At 38.9% G+C, this 20,206-nt stretch overlaps 1 protein-coding gene across 1 annotated transcript in view; it reads left to right on the top strand.

Moving 5' to 3' along the window:
* tmem145 (transmembrane protein 145) overlaps nucleotides 1-20,206 on the top strand; it is a 41,311-nt gene that overhangs the window by 2,889 nt on the left and 18,216 nt on the right. Inside the window, exons 2-5 of the mRNA XM_067601009.1 lie at nucleotides 8,695-8,769; nucleotides 9,300-9,377; nucleotides 11,170-11,256; nucleotides 14,080-14,181. Of these exons, the coding sequence (XP_067457110.1) occupies nucleotides 8,695-8,769; nucleotides 9,300-9,377; nucleotides 11,170-11,256; nucleotides 14,080-14,181 (342 nt within the window). The remainder of the gene's footprint in view (nucleotides 1-8,694; nucleotides 8,770-9,299; nucleotides 9,378-11,169; nucleotides 11,257-14,079; nucleotides 14,182-20,206) is intronic.

Genomic DNA, 20,206 nt, shown 5'->3' with positions numbered 1-20,206 from the left:
GGAGGCACTGATAAAATGTCCCTTCGAGGGCCAGTTGTGGCTTTAAGGTCAGAAGAAGGTCATGGAAAAAACTTGGCAGGGAAAGGAATAAACTTTCCTTCAGTAGCCAATAAAAGTGGACACACACTCTGCTTCAGGCGTCTCCTGTCTCAATGTCTGTATAACTGTATGAGTTTGCAGCAGGGTGATGTTGAACATTTACAAAGTCCTCGTCTAACCTGAGGTTGAGCTACGGTGTTGCTCGGTTACATTTTAACAGCACACACTCACTGTTACAGGTGTCAAACCTCAGTTCCCCATAAAATTAGAGCTGCAACGATTAGTCGATCAGTCGAGCAACAGAATATAAATCAGCGACTACAATCGAATAATCGTTTTAGTCCTTTTGTTAATGAAAAATACCAAACATTTGCTGGTTTCACCTTCTCAAATGTGAGGATATGAATCTTTTTTGTGCTGTATATGACAGTAAACTGAATATCTTTGGATTTTAGACTGTTGATTGGACAAAACAAAACATTTGTTGAAGTCATTTTGGGCTCTGAGACAATTAATCGAGAAAATAAGCATCAGATTAATTGATAATTAGTTGCAGACCTACGTAAAATATATAATTGTGATTTTTCTGGCGGATATTGTGATTGCAATTTAAGTTAAGATTATTTTCTATGGCTAATTTGTGTTTATGCGTTGCAGCGTTGTGTAACCCTGACTAATTAATCATTTCTGCATTGTATTAAATAAGATTGAGAATAAGATTTTGTACCAATCATAATCACTGTGTGTCACAATCACAATGTATCTTGTTTCTATATGAATATTGTTGAGGTCGCTCCAGAGTTCTTTTTCTTTCAGTCAGAGAAAAGTCACCTTCAAAAGTAAATCGGGTTTGTTTTCTATGGAAAACTTGACCAATTAGCTCACATAGTAACCTACATTTAGCCCAAGCTTAATAAAAGACATCAGAATTCAGAATAGGGGTGTGCCATATCGTATCGTTCACAATAATATCGGTATAATTTTTAATATGATTAAAAAAAATCATATAATGATAAGAATGATAATGGCAATATTCCAACTTGTTGACGTAATGACGTCATACTGTTACACACAGCAACAACAAGGATGGCTGAAAGTGAAAGTAACATTACTACCAGCTCCACAGTGGAGGAGTTAGTACCAAAAAAGTGGAGCGACCTCAGTATTGTAAAAGTAGTTTGGTTACAAAAGATCAGATGTACAACAAACCACAGTAATATGTAAGAAGTGCAAGAAGACTGCAACAACAAAAGGAGGCAATACAACAAACTTATTTCACCACCTCAAGTAGAAACACCCGGTTGAGTATGAGGAAAGCCAAAAATCCCGCAAGGAGTATTTTGTCATATGATCAAGAATATCATTATTGCAGGATTACCTTGAATTATTGTGATATTATATTAGGGCCATATCACCCATCCCCTAATGCAGAGTTTATTAACTATGCAACAGCCAAGTAAATATGCTGGCAACAGTTGTCTTTATAGCTAGTTTCTTCAGCTTGTTGAAACACTTTTAAGTATATAACTCATTGTCAAAATTGCTGCTCTTGGGATTTGAAAATTGCGTTCTTTCAAATTGCGATTCTGCTAAAAAAACATGAATCATTCAGCCCTAGTTTTCAAGTGTTTTCTAAACTTTCTGAAGTATTTCTCTCAGAGATTGGGGCGAGGGGTTTACAGAATCAGTATGCGATGCCGATTCTGTAAAAATGTGGCTATAGACAGGTTAAAATGTCTTTGGTCTTTTGGTCTCCACAGTTAATGAAAATGTGTGGATTAGACCAGAAAGGCCTTTAAACTTTTGCCTTTTGAAAATTAATGAAAATGAACAGATGCCCTTGAAAGTTCTTTTTCTCATTTAAAAAATGTAGCACCCATATTCATCAGTGTTCCTCCTCTCTGTGGGCTTTTCTCTATCCCAAAATCAACATCTCTCATCCTGAGGGAAAACACTGTGATGGATGTTGGGTTGATATAGCAGCAGTTTGGAAATGAAGGATTTCACCAGGACTTAATAGGATCATGACGTAAAGAAGCCTACTGTATGATTTATTATTTTAATTAGTGTCGTGTCTTATCTTAAAATATGCCAGTTCTGAATTCTTGAATTTTACCAAACAAGACTTTGAAAGTCACTGAAAACTCCTTCAAATTGACATCTCAGTAAGTTTGGGAACCCTGTATGTGTAGAATTTCCAAGTCGACAACTCAATCAGTTTTCCTGCAGCTCTTTTTAATGAGAGCATTGTGGTAAAACAAAAGAACTGTGTGTATGTGTGTGCACAGGTGTGTGCGTTTGTTTTCATGTGTCCATATGCTTGCTTGTGTGTGTGTGTGTGTGTGTGTGTGTGTGTGTGTGCGCTCATGTGAAACACCAAGACAGACAGAGAGGGACAGAGCTTGATGCGTGAGTGTGTTTGTCGGTGTGTGAGCGTGTTTATGCGTCGCAGCGTTGTGTAACCCTGACTAATGAATCATTGAGAAGCCCAGCAGTCCAGGGGTGACTTGACTAGCTGATTGGTAATTAATTGTTAATGAGGCTTAGCAAGCAAACAGAAAAAGAGAAAAAGACAGAAAGCTACAGATGAAAGGACAGAAACTGTGAGGGAGGAAAGAGAGAAGAAAAAAAAAAAGCGACAGAGAGAATGAGACGGAGAGATGCTGAATTGACCGGATACTGCATCAAGGCATAGCAGTTGATTAATGGGGTGTACGTACACACACGGGGTGTATGGGAGTGACTCTGCATCACAATGCAGCGGCCATGGGGAAATAAGACGACTAAAAGGGGATTAAGGTAGACACCTCATCCACTGTTGCTGTTCTCCAGGGCTCGGTCTGTTTCCTGCTCTCCACTGGCACCTCACACTCACACAGATACACTCACAGCCAAAAACACACACACACACACACACACAATGAGCTACACTGTGCTGACTTGATGTTGGTGGAATAGCTTGACCCCAGTGGTGAATTGTGCAAACAGCTATGTAAGGCTTGCTGATTCTGTCTTGGCCTTGTTAGACTCTGCTGTCTGTCTTTAAACTAAACATACCAGAATCTCCTTCCAAAAAAAAAAAAGAAAACACAAACAGTGGCCTCAAGTGTCTATTGTGTAGAAATGTGTACTTAACTCTATAGGGCTTCATCATTGATTAGTCTCTTGATTATTTGTCAATGAAGTGTTTAATTGATAAAGTGTTGAAAAACACTAGTGGCAAATTTCCAGGTTGTGTCCAAGTTGATGACTTCAAATGGGTTGTTTTTGTCCAACCAACAGTCCAAAACCCAAAGACACTCAGTTTACAACCAGGAAATATTTGCCATTTTTGCTTGATAAATTAAATGATTAATTATATTAAGTTTTTGTCAATTGACAAGACTTGGTTACATGACCAAAAATCTTAATAAATATTTATAATATATAGAAAATAGATGAATTATCAGATGTACCTAAATAATGATAAATGTGCCAGTACGTTTTTATACATCAGTGCATTTACACTGTAAATGTATGTTGTACTGTTTGGTATATTTGTTTGAGGCTATTTTTCATGTTTTTTTCCAGAGAACTCTTAATGCTGCAATGACAGCTGACATTTTGACTTGTCATAGTAGGAAAAACACAGGTGTTAATAATAACATTAACGATATGGCTTCTTTTCAAATGTGCCAGTAAGCAATGACAGTGTGACAGTGAGCCAGCATGCACAATACCAGCAATGGAAATCAGCCATCATTAATTATATGGTTTACACCTCCTCACTGTGACATGTCAAAAGGGCCTATAGTTCTTTCAACACTGTGGCAGCAACTTCTGGAAGACCTTTTCCTGTTTTAGCATGACAATGCCCCCGTACACAAAGCCTGGTCCATAAAGAAACACTTTCCCGAGTTTGTTGAGTTTGCTGAAACCTGCACAGAGCCTTGACCTCAACCCGTATCAAACACTTTTGGGATGAATTGGAAAGCCGACTGCGAGCCAGACCTTATCATCCAACATCAGTGCCCGACCTCACTAATGCTCCTGTGGCTGAAATGGAAGAAAAACTGTTGAGCCAGGTTCCAAAATCTTGTGTAAATCCATCCTAGAAGAGCGGAGGGTGTTTCTGACTGTGTAACAGCATTTTAATGTCGACTGTTTTGAAATTAGATTTTCCAGAATCATGTTCTTAGTTGTTTATAGGTATTTACTGAGAATTGTGACACGAGTGAACTAGAGGGCCAGTAAGAGATTTATTTACATGAAGTCTGTAATAAGATACATTTGGTTTATTTTCCTGCGCTACAGATTAATTTTCTGTATATTCATTAATCAACAGCTAAGTCTTTCCATAAATTACTGTGGTAAAACTCTTCATCATCAGTGTGTGTGTGTGGCTGCTATATGGCTCAAAGAATTGTCTCATATAGCAAGAAGGAAGTCTGACTAATTATCGACTCTGAACTCAGTGCAGTCGGAGTTTTTCTACTCCTGGGTTACTGAGCAGGTAATTTGAAGGATGAACGTATGAGAGCAGGACAAAACAAAAAGTGTTTGTGTGTGTTGTGAATGACTGGCTTGGGCTTTTGATGTTTCTATGGCAGCTGCAAACTAAGGCATGCTGTGGTTGCTATGACAATAACTGGGGGGGACTGATATTTGGTGCAATGTGTGTGTGTGTGAAGTGTTGTGTGGATGAGTGTGGGTATGTATGTTTGTTTGACACATCAGCCATGGCATGCTGTAAGAGTGTCTGACAGATGCTCATGGGTAATTCTATGTTTGTGTGTGTGTGTGTGTGTGTGTGTTTATCCAACAAGGGGGTCTTTCATAGTCCTAGCCTGTGGTGAGTTAAATGATACCCTCTTCCATCCCAACCAGACCACCCCTCTCTCCTCTCTCCTCTCTCCAGGGATTCAGCTCTGGGTCAGCGCTTCCTTATGCTGCCCTGGTTGTCATGGTTATAGCCTTAAGCATCACCCCGGACAACACATGGGTTAGAGCGAGGCTCGGGCTTCAGTGACTTTTGGAGTTTACCGTGAATTATAACCCAGAGGCTCCAGGGGCTGAAGCAGGCTGGCTTGCCAGGGCTGAAATATGGCTGCGGTTTTGTTTGCCGTGATATATGGAGGCAGCAGTGCTGGCCATGCTACACTTCTCTGGTTGCACTTTATTTCTCAGCACAGAAATTACTGTGCTTGTTTATGTAGAAAGAAAACAGGGCAGAGGTAATTACAGGATAATGGTGCATGGGGAGTTTTGTTGGTTGGTTGGAGATCAAGCGTTCATAACAACCAAGCTTAAGGCTAGTTTTAATAAGGAAGAGGAGAACTGTGCTCGAGTCCTTGAGGAGGCTGAAATGTGCAACAGAAACTTGTGTGTGGTTGGATGAGTCAAAATATAGTGTATATCAAGTTGTGGTCATGTTTTGGATCTGCTTGTTTTAACATTCTAAGAGTACAATTGGTTTTAGGGCAAGTAAATATTGCCTGAAGCAGAACTTGGAGATAACTTGGAGATTAAAGAGGTTTGGCACACTTAAATGTCTTTTTTGAGCTGTAAATTAAATTATATGACTGTACTGTGATGAAACACATCAATGCTGGTGTTAATATTGACATTGACACCATATTATAGAAATCAGCATTTCATGGGTTGAAAATGGCTCAACCTGTCATCTGCTGTTTAAAATCAGCCCTGAAAAGGCGGGGCAAATGCTGACGTAGAGTGGACCGTTTGGGAGTTAATGAAATTTATAATGTTAATGTTAACGCCCACCTCCCCCGGCCCCCACCCTTGAGTGTGAGTCTGTTAGACAGACTCAGCAGCTAACAGCAGCTAACAGTAGCTAACGGTAGTACTGACCTGCTGGAGGAAATCTCTCTATCTGTGACTGTCCGCGGGAGGAAACACGGCTGGCAGTCACAAAAACAACAGAAACCTTCTCCGCATTTCGTCCTGTAGCTCTTTAACTCTCCGGCTGTCTGTTCCTGCAGTTTTCAGCTGGTAAAATATTGTTTTAAAATGTTAAATTGTGGTGTAACCGGAGCTCGACCGTTACTGAACCTGTTCACTGCAGAGCAGCGGTGGACCACAGCTCTGTTCCACAGCAGACAGTCACAGACGGAGAGATTTCCTCCAGCAGGTTAGTGCTGCTGTTAGCTCCTGAAGCTAAAACTGTCTTCATGTGAAAATAAACCAGGTTTAGTTTTTATGTTTTCCTGGTCTTAAAAACTACTTTGACTGTTTGTGTGAAATGAGAAATGAATGGTTCTGCATGTTTTTTCATATTCAAATTGATTTAATTATAACCTAGAATAGTTATAATTGAGAAGGGTCACATACCAAATCTAGGACTGCAACCCACGATTATTTTCTCAATTAACTGATTAGTTGTTTGGTCTATTAAATGTCAGTAAAAGGTGAAAAAGGTCAATCACTGTGTCCTTAAGCCCAAGATGCAACCTAAAATGTCTTGTTTTCTCCCGACCAACAGTCCACAACCAAAATATATTCAGTTACTATCATAGAGGATTAAAGACACTAAAAAATATTCAAATTTAAGAAGTTGGAACCAGAGAATTTCAGCATTTTTTCTTAAAAAATGACTCAAAATGATAAATCGATTATCAGAATAGTTGGTGATAAAATTTTCTGTCAATCGACTAATAGATTAATTACTAATTGTTTCACCTCTAACCAAATCTTTATCATAGTAGGAAGTAGTGAGAGGTATCACATCTCAATACACTTACTACTTACTATTCTCAATACTACTGAGCAAATTGTGTCTTTATCATCAGATATAAAAAAGGCTGAAACTAATGATTATTTTTTTAATTATTGATTAATCTGCTGATTATTTTTCATTAAACATTTCATTAGACATTAAAACAGTGACACATTGACAAGTATGGGAATATTTTGTTAAATAAAAGATTTTGGACAAACCCATGTTTGTTCTTAAAACTAAGGTGTTGAAAAATATTGTACTGGTATCTGTACCAAAACGCAGATGTTGTATTGGCATAGTATTGAAAAATCTCCTGCCTTACTTACAAAGATACTACAAAATCTCACTCAGTAATCATCACCCAGCTCTAACTTAAAGTTATTGATTAACAGTTTGTAAAATGTAGATCTTCTGGTTTTTTTCAATTGCCATCATTTAGTGAAGTAAGCACAGTTACTGATAATAAATAAGAAAATATCATACCACTATGGATCAGCTTTGTGACTTTAAGGCATTTATTACAGTAAATGCTGCAGCCTGGTCTCTCGACAGTCACTGGGCTAAATGTAGCAAAGTAGGGTTCCCACACACCGGGTCTCAACCTCTGGTCTCCCAGACCACAGACGACTGTGCTAACCACTCAGTCAAAGGGTCAACCTGCTCACTAAGGGCCAGCGTGTTTAGTCATCCATGGTTGTTACTCTCTAGAGGGAACAAGCCTGACGCTAAAGAAAATGTTTTACTTATGTCATTTGTTTTTAGTAATTTTGTAAGACTAGCTGATGTCTCATTTTGGTTCAGATCTTTACTCGTTCTGCCTTAGTAGGGCCTGCTCACACCGGGCAGTCCTCCAGATAAAGAAAAGTGTGTGTGTAAACAGTATGTAAGTGATGTGGTGTTAGTGCTGTGTTCAGCACTATGATCCATATCTACAGAATGTGTCTGCTCACAGCTGTATAGAACATATACTATATGTATATATAGACCACCACAGACTGATTCGCCATGCCGATGCTGCAGTGCCTTATGTAAGCTCAGTGAAGTACATCATCAGCACTGTTATCTAGTCTCATGCTGCCAAGCTTATAGCTGAATAATATTAAGAATGGATAGTTTTTTTGCTACAGCCCCCCTTCCTCCTTCCACGTACTATACATCTCCATACTCTGTCGGTTGGTCGGTCCACCACTTTGATCAAGACTGAAATATATCAACAACTATTGAATGGCTTGTTATGTAATTTGGTACAGATGTTTATGGTGCTCAGAGGATTAATCCTAATAGAACTGTTGATTTGTTGACTTTTCCTCTTGTGCCACCAGCAGGTCAAAGTTTTCACTTATCTAGTGAAAGATGACAACAATTTAATAGATGGATTGGCAAAAAATATTATACAGACTTTCACGGTTCTTTTTCCCTCTTGTCATCTAGTGCCACCAGGACACTTGTTTTGAGCTAAAAATTTTGAAACTATCGGATAGATTGCCATGAAATGTGGTATAGGCATGAAGGATGAAGATGGGGTCAGACAATAAATGCAAATGAATTTGGTGATTCCCCTGCTTTTTATTATCTAGCACCATCTTCAGGACAAAATTTTAATTTGTCTTATACTTTAGTTCATGACCAAATAAGTGAAAAACTAATGACAATTATCAGAAGTACTGTGTGTTTAGTGCTAATTAGCAAATGTTAGCATGCTAACATGCCAAATTAAGATGGTAGAGAAGGTAAACATTAAACCTGCTCATCAGTATATTAGCGTTGTCAATGTGAGCCTGTTAGCATGGTGACATCAGCCTTTAGCTAAGAGCACCCAATTAAAGCCTCACAGAGCTGCTAGCATAGACTCTTGAACTTGTTGATATCTTGTTCCAACCATGTTAATTGTTATTTATTCACTTATTTTTTTCCCTATCTCTTCTCTTTCTTGACAGGACTGGGTTTTTCTCACTCGCTTCTGCTTTCTCACCGACTTTGGACGTCTGGACTTCCGGTTCCGTTATCCAAAGGTAGGGTGACTTACTGTTGTTATGGTTGGAAGTGTGTGTGTCTATTGTTTTACATTTATTGTTTTCATTCAATTTCCCCACATTAACACAGCTTGCCCACACTTTCTTCTTTGGCAGCATAACTGTTTTACATTTTTTCTCTCATCATTCTTTCTTTATTTCACATTTTCAACAGTTTCCCTCTCTTTTTCTCTTACCTTATCTAAAGCAGTGCCATCGCTCTCTTCTCTCTTCTACTTCTTGCTCCGGTTGTTCCTGCTGTACCCGCCCTGCCCTCTTTTTCAATCCCCATCCTCCTCCTTCTCTCCTCTGCTCTATCTTTCTCTGCGTCTGTTTTGTTCTTCCATTCTCTTTTCTTCTACCCATGCCTTGCTTTACTGTTTTAGCTTGCAGAATTTGGAAACAGTTTTTGTTGTATATCTCAAACCATCTCACTGCCTCCTCTCTGATCTATGCACACCCCGTCCCTGCCTTTCTCCTAATCTCTTTCTCTTTTTCCGTTCATGTCTCCCTGTCTCTCCTCTATGCAGTCTCGCTGCTGTCAGAACATATTGCTCTACTTTGATGACAGTTCTCAGTGGCCAGCTGTGTACAAGAGGCCTGAAAAGGTGAGATACTGACACCAGCTGCATCATGTCTTTTTACAAGCCATTATTAAAGAGAAATACGGCTCTGTTTACTAATTCACATGTCACTGTCTTAATGAAAAAGCCTCGTGACTCAAGATTTGTTAATTTTCACATTTTGACTTCAGCTGAAGGATCACACGCAGCTCACGCTGCTCAGAATAAAACAACGCTGTCTTTTTCAGTTCCTGAAAAGTTGACATTTTGGAAATAGAGGGTTTTTACTCACAGGCGATGATGTATTATTGATGATGCAGTGATCAAGGATGGTACAATCCATATTTGTGAACACACAGGAAGACATCAGAGAGTTTTGCCTCAACTGCAGCGGCTCCACAGAAAATGATAGCATGAAGAAGGTTTTCTAGGATAATACTGCCATTTACGATAAAATCCAGAATGGTAAAAATCTGTCACTCACATTGTTTTTTGTCTTGGCCCTGTTCTTAAACACATTAGATCTTGAATACAAATTTAATTAAATGGTTAGAGTGCTTTCTATCAGCTTTAATTTGGGGGTGTTTGCATCTATATAGGCTGAACAGTGTAAGACTTAGAACCCTGTCATTTCCCTGCTGCACTGTTCATTAGGAGGGGTTGATGTACAAAAAAGGCACAGGAATCCTACACTGTTCACCCAATATTACCCCGACATCCCTTGAAATTTAAAGTCAGCAGTTTAGCTTCATAGTCATTGTTTTACTTCAAATCCAATCTGCTGGAATGCAGAGCCAAAACAATAGAAAATGTGTCACTTTCAATAATACATACCAGCATAACACTGTGTGTAACACTGTAAACATTTGCAGAAATTTGCATTTGGTGGGTTCACAAGCTGATTCTTCTACCCGCTGTTTGTTTAATGTAAATTTAACATCTGGTTGTTACTGTAATTTTAAGTCTTTAAGTCTGAATTGACTTTTAGAGAGAGTGGATTCATGTAATACTGGTCCCTCAGCTATAGGAATAGCAAGTATTCAGACTCAAACTGTGTTGCGTTCACGTGTATATGCCACAATCAGTTGGTATTGTGACATATAACATGATGCAGTCTATAAAATAAACATTAAATTGCTTTCATAACCAATGAATAATGTATAATGTGACAATTCATCATAGACAGATCCCCTCCACTCACTGCTAAAATGATTTAGCACTATAAGATAAAAAAGTAACATTGACCATATACCTTGCATTTCTTGGCCTATGTAGTCATTTGATGGTGTTTTCTTCTGACATCTTTCAACACATAGTGTAGATGTGACATGATGACGAGATATTTCCAGTACAGCGACAAACATCACAGCATTTCACAGCTCTCAGATAGATTTTGGTGTCAGTTTCACAGATTCAAATAGTACAGCTTTCATGCTAGACTCACCATCTTTCACTTATATTCAGCAGACACACAAGGAGAAATCCATCCAGACACAAAGATATCAATTTTATTTCCACTTCCAGCAGCTTCAATAGACCAGAAGGCAATGCAGTCACTTTTTCAATTACATTTTAATTAAACACAGTGCATTTTACTGGACTGGAAAAATGGTCTCTTATGCTTTTACTGCTCAGTTATTATTTAAGCTGTGTACAACTTAATATGGGTATAACCCGGAGCTGAATGCAACATGTTTAGGCATGTCCTTAGAGCTTAATTGAAAAGTATTCTGTGAAGTGTAAAAAGATTGAAGGTTAAGTAAATACAACAAAATATTTAATGTTAATGTTTTCAACATTGTTCTGATTTTGTTTTATCCCTGTCTGCTCCCGTCAGAACTGCTACCAGAAGGAAGCGGTGCTGAGGCCTGAGAACAACCAAGTCATTAACCTTACCACACGGTACACCTGGTCAGGCTGTGTGGTAAGAACACACACACACACAAATACATACTTACGGTATGTATGCATACACTTCTACTGAGCGGCATCGTTGGTGTCAGCAACCATCCATACTGCCACAGTGTTCCTGAGCAAAACACAGAATCCCACACCTCTGTGACAATGACTAAAGTCGACCTTTGGCCTCACTGTGTATCAATATATGTGTGTTCTACAGAGCGTGACATTATTCCTTTTCATCGCCAGAGAGTTGAACTTATTTTCATCTTTCCAATTGCATATTCTTTTGTTATGCAAAATAGGCACAGAGTTACGTAAAAAAAGGAAAACAAATACAAAGAGACACAGAGAGAGGGAGAGAGTGCGAGCTAATGGCCTGTAATGTGTTTTTGTATTACATTTTACTGATTCATACATTTCCACTGTCGATGATGTATCCCAGTCAGCCGAAAAAAGGGTCTAAGAGATCGTTCTCCCCCGTAACACCTGTAGTGGATGAACCTAGGACAGGAGCATAGGAAGAAGTTGAATTCTTTCTATCTTACTGTTCTGCTAGTCTATCTGTCAGTATGCAGGAGCACACACACACTCTGTGACCTCTGGCCCCAGGGCATGAAGGATGTCAGGAAAAACATTGAACAGAACTAAAAAAAGCAGCCTTTCTCACCAGCCACAAAAGAAAATTGAGAGTTTTGGAATCAATGGTTTTGTCTTCTTCCAGATACAGGCAGACTACAGCAACCTACTTGCTCACACTATCTCTAAAATCATAAATTTGTAGACAAGCCCACATTCCTTTCTAAGTGTCCATCTCTTTCTTCCTCTCCTTTTTATTCACAATGATAAATAGTCAGAAATGCCTACTAAACTATGTAAGTATATGTATCTTGATTTGTCTAACCACTGTTAACCTTTATTGTGTTTCAGAACCCTTTCATTATTCTGAAAGGATAGGAAAGTTCAGAATCTGCTTCAAAACCCTGTTAATTTACATGGTACCACATTGCCACTTAGTGACCGTGTCATTAACAACTTTCTAAGACAATGATATAAGTAACACCCTATTATTGCATTGATTTATTTGATATTAACCACCAAGTGTATTATTTAACTATGATTTGATTGCTAGGATCATATAGATCTTAGATGTGTTCAGCTACAACATAGCTACAGGTTAGAAAATGAAGGTTTATTGATTTTATTCTTCATTTATTTGGTTAATCAATATTATGCCATTTCTAAGTGTGTCCCACTGGTTTTCATGATATGTCAACATTGACGACAGCAATGAGTGGGTATCTAATTGCAAGCACGTAGCCTTCAAATATTCTCCCTTGAGTTAGGAATAAAATTATTCCCCTTTTACTTGAAGACGTTTTTTTTTCTGTTCACACAAAGAAATTAATTAGCAATCAAGGCGTTCCCTCAAAAAGAACTCCAAGGATCCTCTTTCCTCCAAAACACGCCTACTAGAATATAAAAACTACAACTCTTTGTCTGGGCTTCTTCTGTTTTTCTCTCAGCCTTGCTAGCCGTGATGGCCCGTACATTGCATTTCAGATGTCTTTTTCACTTTTGCTGAGAGCTGAAAGCTCCAGAAAGAAACTCTCAACTAAGAAGAAATACTGCAAAGATGCCTAAAGCCACAAGCCAAGTATCAGTTTAGCCATTGCATGCCGTTTGCCATTCGAAGATCTATTATTTTGTAATCTCCTATTTTCACCATGTAGTTAATTTTTTTCAAGAACTATTGCAAATTGTTTCACACTTAAGGCCCTCATTGTTTCATAATTGGAGTTGCTTCCTCAAAGTCTGCAAAGAGTGCCTTCAAGATTTTTCCAAGAACCTTTTTGTTGGTTAGAGCACCAGCATCAAACTCTACAGCCTGCAACTGAACACATTAAAACCTGGCACACACACCCCTGCTGTGTGTTTACTATGTGGTCTAAACTAATCTGAGCCTATCCAACATTGGATTCACTCTCCTGAAGAAGTGCTGAATCAGAGTGCTTCACCCTGAAGATCACCAAGTCTGCCTCTCCACACTTGGTGCTCTTTGGGAGGTTTGCCTCATCATCAGCCGTCCGTCACTACGGAAACAGTAGGAAACTAGCTATCTTTCATGCATTCTGTCTAAGACTTGATGCAAAGAGCTCGATTCTAAATTATTTTTTTATTGGCTTTAGTTAGAACTATTTGCATCCTTGTTGTGCTTTGACTCACTTTGATTTTTGATAACCCTCAATTTCATTCATTCATATATGATTAATTCCTAATAATTTAATTTCTCCATTCATTCATTCAATTCGTTACCTATTCATCCATATCCCTTGGTAGTTCAGTAAATATCTTGATATATTGCCAAGTCATTGTATTTGTGTATTCCTTTACAGCAAAGATGGAGATCCTTGTATTCGAGAGTTCACGACTTTCAGATATAAGACTGTTTAATTTGGTTTAATTTTCCCTTCCCATGAAGGGTGGTCTCCCATTTCTTACAAGTGCAACATTAAAAAAGGATTGAAAGTAGTAATATCCCTACACACCCTTTCATAAACAAAATCCTTTCGTCCCTTTTCAATAAACAACATGACTTGTTTGTTTATCGCATTAGGAAGTGTGATTGCCAGCGTGACTCTGTTGTTATGGTGGTTAGTGGATCTTGTTGCCACATTTCAAGCTATATTTGGGTGTGAAATATATTTGTATCTTCATTTCTCAAGCTCCCACTCTCCTGTGATAATTCAGTGTGTCTCTGAGGTAAAATGCGCTGCCTTTTTGGATAACAGCATCCTCTCTTGCATGTCCCCTCTCTCCCTCCCTGCATTTCTTTTATCTGTCTCAGGTGGAGGGAGACGGGAACGAGGAAGTTCTGAGCTGTGTGGGCGGCCGCAGTTTCCGCTCGGTGAGGGAGAGATGGTGGTATATCGCTCTCAGCAAGTGTGGGGTAAGCACCGACCTCTGCCCCCCTCCCATCCCCCCACCCCCCGACCCCTCTGGCTCTTCCTCTCTACAAGGGCAAGTGTACTACCAGGTGGTTGCCATGGTGACGCACACCACTATCGCACAAACAGACTCTGAGGGTTAACACTCATGTAGTCACTGTGTTTGCTTTCTGCTGCTCTCGGACACGGCTATATTTCACTGTCCAGACAAACAAACGTCATCATTGTCCTCATCAAATATGGAGAAACATCTCTCCTCAGGGCATTATGTACATACACGATTTAAATCATAGTTTTTGCAGCCAAGCAAAAAACTGATTTTTCAGGTGTAAGCAGCAGATATTAAAATAGGAAAGCAAAGGTGAATTTATACCTAGCACCCCCTAAGGAAGAATCTGTGAAACACTGGATGTTTTAAGGCTACTTTTTGTGCTGGCTCCCTTTAAATTTTAAATCAACTTGAGCATAATTTTTTGTCCCTGTGCATGCTTTCCCATTTGAGCACTTTGCACCAGGCAACGTATTAAATTCTAGAATTAAAGTAATCTAAACTAAAAAAATAAATAAAATTCCCATGATTTACAGTAATTATCCAAATGCCCAACCCTTATACATAGATAGATAAGTAGATAGATACCCTAATAACCATTAAGATGCTGTTGCATATGTTACAGCTGATCCTGTATCTGTGCATCTCTCTCTGAATTGCCTCTGGATACAGTGCCTTATCTCTCTCCATGCCACAAATCTTTGTGCACCAAAGCACAGAGACTCTTAATATGCGACTCTCTGCTTAAACTGTGCTAAACATACCTTACAAGGGTTCCACTGTAGCCTATTGATTAGTTAGCTTCAGGAACTTTTAAGCATTGTGTTGTTTAATGGGACTTACTGTTGTGCTAATGGTGCACCGCAAGGAAAAGAGCAAAGTGGTAGCTGTGGTGTATTGTTTGTTGATGTGAGTCTCGACTGGGGCCCTCGGTGAAGAAATCATGAGCTTGTATAATGATAGCTCTGCTCAGTGATCCATCATCAACATCCTCCTACACTGAGGGCTTCAGTCAAGGACGAACCCCAGGAGTAGGTGTGTGTGTGTCTTGTTGATTTTCTATGTGTGCATTCTTTTGGTTTTTTTTGAAAGTAGGTGAAGAAAAGAGTGAATAAGTAAGATTTCTTCTAATTGTGTACGTGTATCACTGTATGCCTGACAGCCTATCAGTGTCACACTCTCAGTTACATCAGTGTCATACTCCTGGTAACGATTCTGTGTGTATTTGTGTGTGTGAGCATATCCTTGCATTTTTTTTGTTTTTGTACTGTTGGTATAGAGTGCTGGCTGAAGCGGGATATGATTAGAACGGATGCTTCCTGCAGAGTGTGGTTTAGTGTCACGCCAGCGTCCGCTGATAGACATGCTGCCTAACGCTGTTGGACTCAAGTATAAAAGCTCGTCTCTAGTCCCGGAGACATATGCACGCCGTGCCCCACAGCCAATTTCCACCTCTCGTCTCTCACTGCTCGCCTTCTAGCTTTCCTTTCGTTTTCACACCTCTCTGTCTTTCCTACCTCTGTCACTCACAATCTTCGGCTATGTCGTGCTCTCTTTCAACTCTCTGTCACCAAGCTGCAACATGCTACACGCCATTTCATATCTATGTACCTCTCAGTCTCCTGCTCCTCTTTGTCAGCCTGTCTCTAATTGTGTTTTTCCTCATCTCCTGCCATCTCATCTCTCCATCTTGGCATCTCACAGGTCTCATGTCTTCTTTGCCTCTCACTCACTCCATGCATTTCTGCATGCATCCTCACTTTTATCTGCTAATGCATATTTGCCCCTCTTTGTTCGTGTTTCTCACTTATGCAGCCCTTCTTTCATATACTTCCTATCGCAATCTTGACCTGTGTGGAAGTGAGTATAAAGCTCATCAGCTCATAAGCTCTTAAAACTGGAGGATGTCTACACTCAATCTCTAGATGTATACTCGCCTGCACCGAGTGGTAAAATGTGAGGTTGATTGTTATTTAACATTTGCAGAAAATTTAACTTTATTAATTATAGCAGGAAACCTCAAGGCAGCAAATAATCATTATTTCATCATGGGGAAAAAGATTAGTCATTACAAATAAAATTCAGGTCATCACAAATTACAGTGCAGAGGACCTCTGGCAATCAGGATGAAGGTTTTTCAGACAAGTAAAATCAACCAAAGCTCACTAAAATTAGTACGCTTGAGTGTTTTTTTTTTCTCCTGCGGATGAAACATAGATGTCTTTGTATAGATTGTATTTCACTTGAAAATTTACAGTTTTAAAAACTTGAAAAACCCTCCCAATTGAGATTATCATACATACAGCCAAGCTATACATGCATTTTAGAAGCGGTGTACAGCTACAAAGTTTTGAACAGGCAAATAAAACATATTTCTCTCATATTGCCTTTTATAAAACTGTTTTGATGAGTTACGGTAACCTCTGTAGGGAACCAAGATACGCTGAAATTGGACTGGCTGTTGATGGGCGCAGGCCACTAAATTTCTCTGTTTATCTCTCAAACTCACTTTTATAGAACAAACAGTGTGGAAATGTTTAGGTGCTCAGTCGAATTTCTCAGAAGACTTGAAGACCTGTCACCTACAGGTGAATGATCATTATCATACCCTTCTGTTACCAGATAAGGAAACATTTTTGGGAAACATTTGGGGCTTTAAAAAAGTAATAATAACAGGAGAAATTGATGTTCCAAGTCTTCTGAGAAATGAAATTTTATAAGAAATGAGCAGACCTGCTGATTCAATGATTGTGTATCTCACAGTGTGAACACAAAGTGCAATACCACTAGTATATTTGTACAGCACATTATTTAATATACAATGATATTTTATACAATGGTGGGGTTCCAACTTTGTGGAACAGTTTGGGGAGGACCGTTTCCTGTTTCAACATGACAGTGCCCTCCATGCACAAAGCCAGGCCCATAAAGAAATGTTTTTTTTATCACTCAGGCACTCATAACCCTGACACTTATAAAAAAAATAATGATCCAACAGTCTGTCAAAGTTATAGACCAGTTTCCCTGATAAATTGGGATGCAAAGATATCAACCAACATTTTGGCTAAAAGGTTGGAACCTTGGTTCATCCGGACCAGGTTGAGTTTATTTGTATGTGTAAGTCAGCAATACAATATAAGATTCATTGATATCATGTTGCATGTGTGAGACAAACAGAATCTTATGGCTGCCCTCTCTCTAGAAGCTGAAAACGCATTTGATAGAGTGGAGTGGCAATACCTGTTTTTGACTTTAAAAGCCTTTGGATTTGGCGATAACTTTAAATGGATTTGTCCTCTGTATACCGAGCCCAAAACAGCTGTTCTTACAAATGGCTATATTTCATCTTACCTGGAGTAAGGAACAAGACGGGTGCCTTCTCTTCCCACTTCTTTTTGCTGTAGCATTGGAACCTCTAGCAATTGCTATTCATCAGAATTCAGACATATCAGAAATAACTATTGGTTCAACTATTCATAAATTAACACTATATGCTGATGATGTACTGGTCTATATATCAGACCCTGAAGTATCAATACAATCTCACCTAGCAACTATTGATCCTTTATCTAAATTATCAGTGTATAAGGTAAATTGGTCCAAGAGCAAAGCCTTATCTTTGACATCATACTGTCCATGCTATCCACTTTTTCCTGTAGGCTTTCAGTGGCCAAAGAAGGGAATCACATACCTTGGAATCTTGTTTCCACTTAAATTATCATATTTGATTTAAGTTAATATTGAACCTCTCCTAGAGCACAGATATTGAAAGGTGGTCACTATTTTTTTCTGTCATTATGGGGGAAAGCTAATGTCATTAAAATGAATACCCTTCTGAAATTCAATTATGTTCTTCAAGCTCTCCCCATCTCAGTCCCTTTATACCATATTCGGAAAATTTGAGAAAATTTGCAGAAAGTTCTCATGGGCTGTGTCATGACCTGGCTCACCACACCAAAGAGGAGAGTTAACAAAAGATAAGGTAACTCAGATTAAACCAAATTAAGCCAAATTAAAAGTGTAACTAAATATTTACATGTATACTTGATGCATGAATGGAGTGTGTGTTTGTGTGTGTGTGCGTGAAAGTAATGTAAATAACTAATGCAGCATAACTAAACCAAACCAGAAAGAGCGCCTGAAGGGAGAAACAGCAGCAACAACAAGCAGTCAGAGGAGGGAGAGCGTGAACTGTGCTGCAGCCAGGACTTGTATAACCAGTTGTGCTAACAATCTACTGCAAAGATAGAGCAAACAGGCAGGTGAATCACATTGCAAAACAAAAGTGACACCAGGGGTCATTACAGCTGGCAAACGACCTCGTCTTAGTATGGGTAAATTACAAAAGCCTGTTGACCAAGGAGGACTTGGACTACCAAATCTTCTGCTGTATCATTATGCCCAGTGGATGCTTTCCCCTGAACAAGTGCCACTGTGATATGACATAGAGAGCCATAAATGTAATCCTCTCCCTCCAGTCAGCTACCTCCCAACTGCCTGATCCGGCGAATACAAATTACATCCGATTATCGCATTTCTGAAGTGGGTGTGGGACAGAGTATTAAGGCAGTTTCATTTTAGTTCATATTTAAATACCTCATCAAGTTTGTGGTCAAACCCTGAACTCTGTATTAGTGATTCCTCAATTATATGGATGGTTTGGTTATATTGTGGCATTAAGATGGTGGATGATTTATATAATAATAATACTCTGAAACCTTTTACAGATCTTTGTCAAGAATATAATTTACCAGCTAATCAATCATAGTGATAAATTCAAATTCATAGTCTTTTATTGCATGCATTTGGAGGAAAGCATGCCTCCACAGAGAACAAAGTTATTGATCAGCTATTAGGTGTATTACGACTTGGTCATGAGGTATCTAGATATTATCTTGATAAATAAGTCTATAAAATGCCCCGCTTTAAAATCAGTATGCGAAAAAGACATTAATGTTTTATTTACAGATAATGAACTAATTTGTTGAGGCACTCCAAACTAGTATCAAGGGACATAAAGACTGGACTTATTCAATTCAAAATTATTAACCGTTTTTATTGGACCCCCTCAAAGTTATTTAGACTCAAGCTGAGAGAAAACTCTCAATGCTGGAGGTACTGGGGTAGGGCACTCTGCTCCACTGTCTATGGGAATGTTCAGTGATACAAGAGTTCTTGATAGCAATTCATGATTGTGTCCAAAGGATTGTAGGTACAATACTCATACTCAAGCAAACTTTATGTCTTAGGTGTTGATTTGTCGGTTTGTCTTTGATTCTTTGATGGCTTATTTATGCTTTTGATTGATAATATTCCATCGACTGGTCTGCCATTATTATAGTATCCTTATATATCAATATTTGTATACCTTGTTGATGCTCAACTAACTAATAAATTGCTGATTGTAAAAAGAAAAAAGAAATGGTTTTCTGTGTTGGATGTGAAAGAAATTGACTGTTTTGACCTCAACTCCATCGTACACCTTGGGATGAATTGAAAGCCGACTGTAAGCCTTATCTGTTGCCCAGGGGAGCACAAGATGTACAAGACTGCACAGATGTTACGATGAGAACACCTTCACTGTGTGATATATCAGTACAGTATATCAAAAGTGGATGTCTTTCACACCTAAACCCAACAAGCAACCCCTAAAACCATCCAGTGACTCCCTGTTTGTCCCACAGACAGAAAGTCCTGCCGTTAATGTCTTCCCTCATCTATCCTTTCTCTCCTGTATCCATCTCTCTTTCCCTCTTTGCATTTGTTCCTTTTTCTTAATTCTGGCTTTCTTTCTACCTGTTTTTTTTTTTAACTTTTTCTATCTCCACATCTATCACTCTCTTTATCTCTGTCTCCTTGCTCTTTGTGTCTGTATTGATTTTGTGGCAGTGCACGCTCCATGCTTCTTGCCCTTTTTGATAGAGGGAGTGAGATGGAGTTTCAAGCTGCCAAATGAAATCAAAGTCTTTCTTTTTCTC

Source organism: Thunnus thynnus, chromosome 10 (assembly GCF_963924715.1).
Source record: "Thunnus thynnus chromosome 10, fThuThy2.1, whole genome shotgun sequence".
Classification (NCBI taxonomy): Eukaryota; Metazoa; Chordata; class Actinopteri; order Scombriformes; family Scombridae; genus Thunnus; species Thunnus thynnus.
This window is presented reverse-complemented; position numbering and strand designations above follow the sequence as displayed.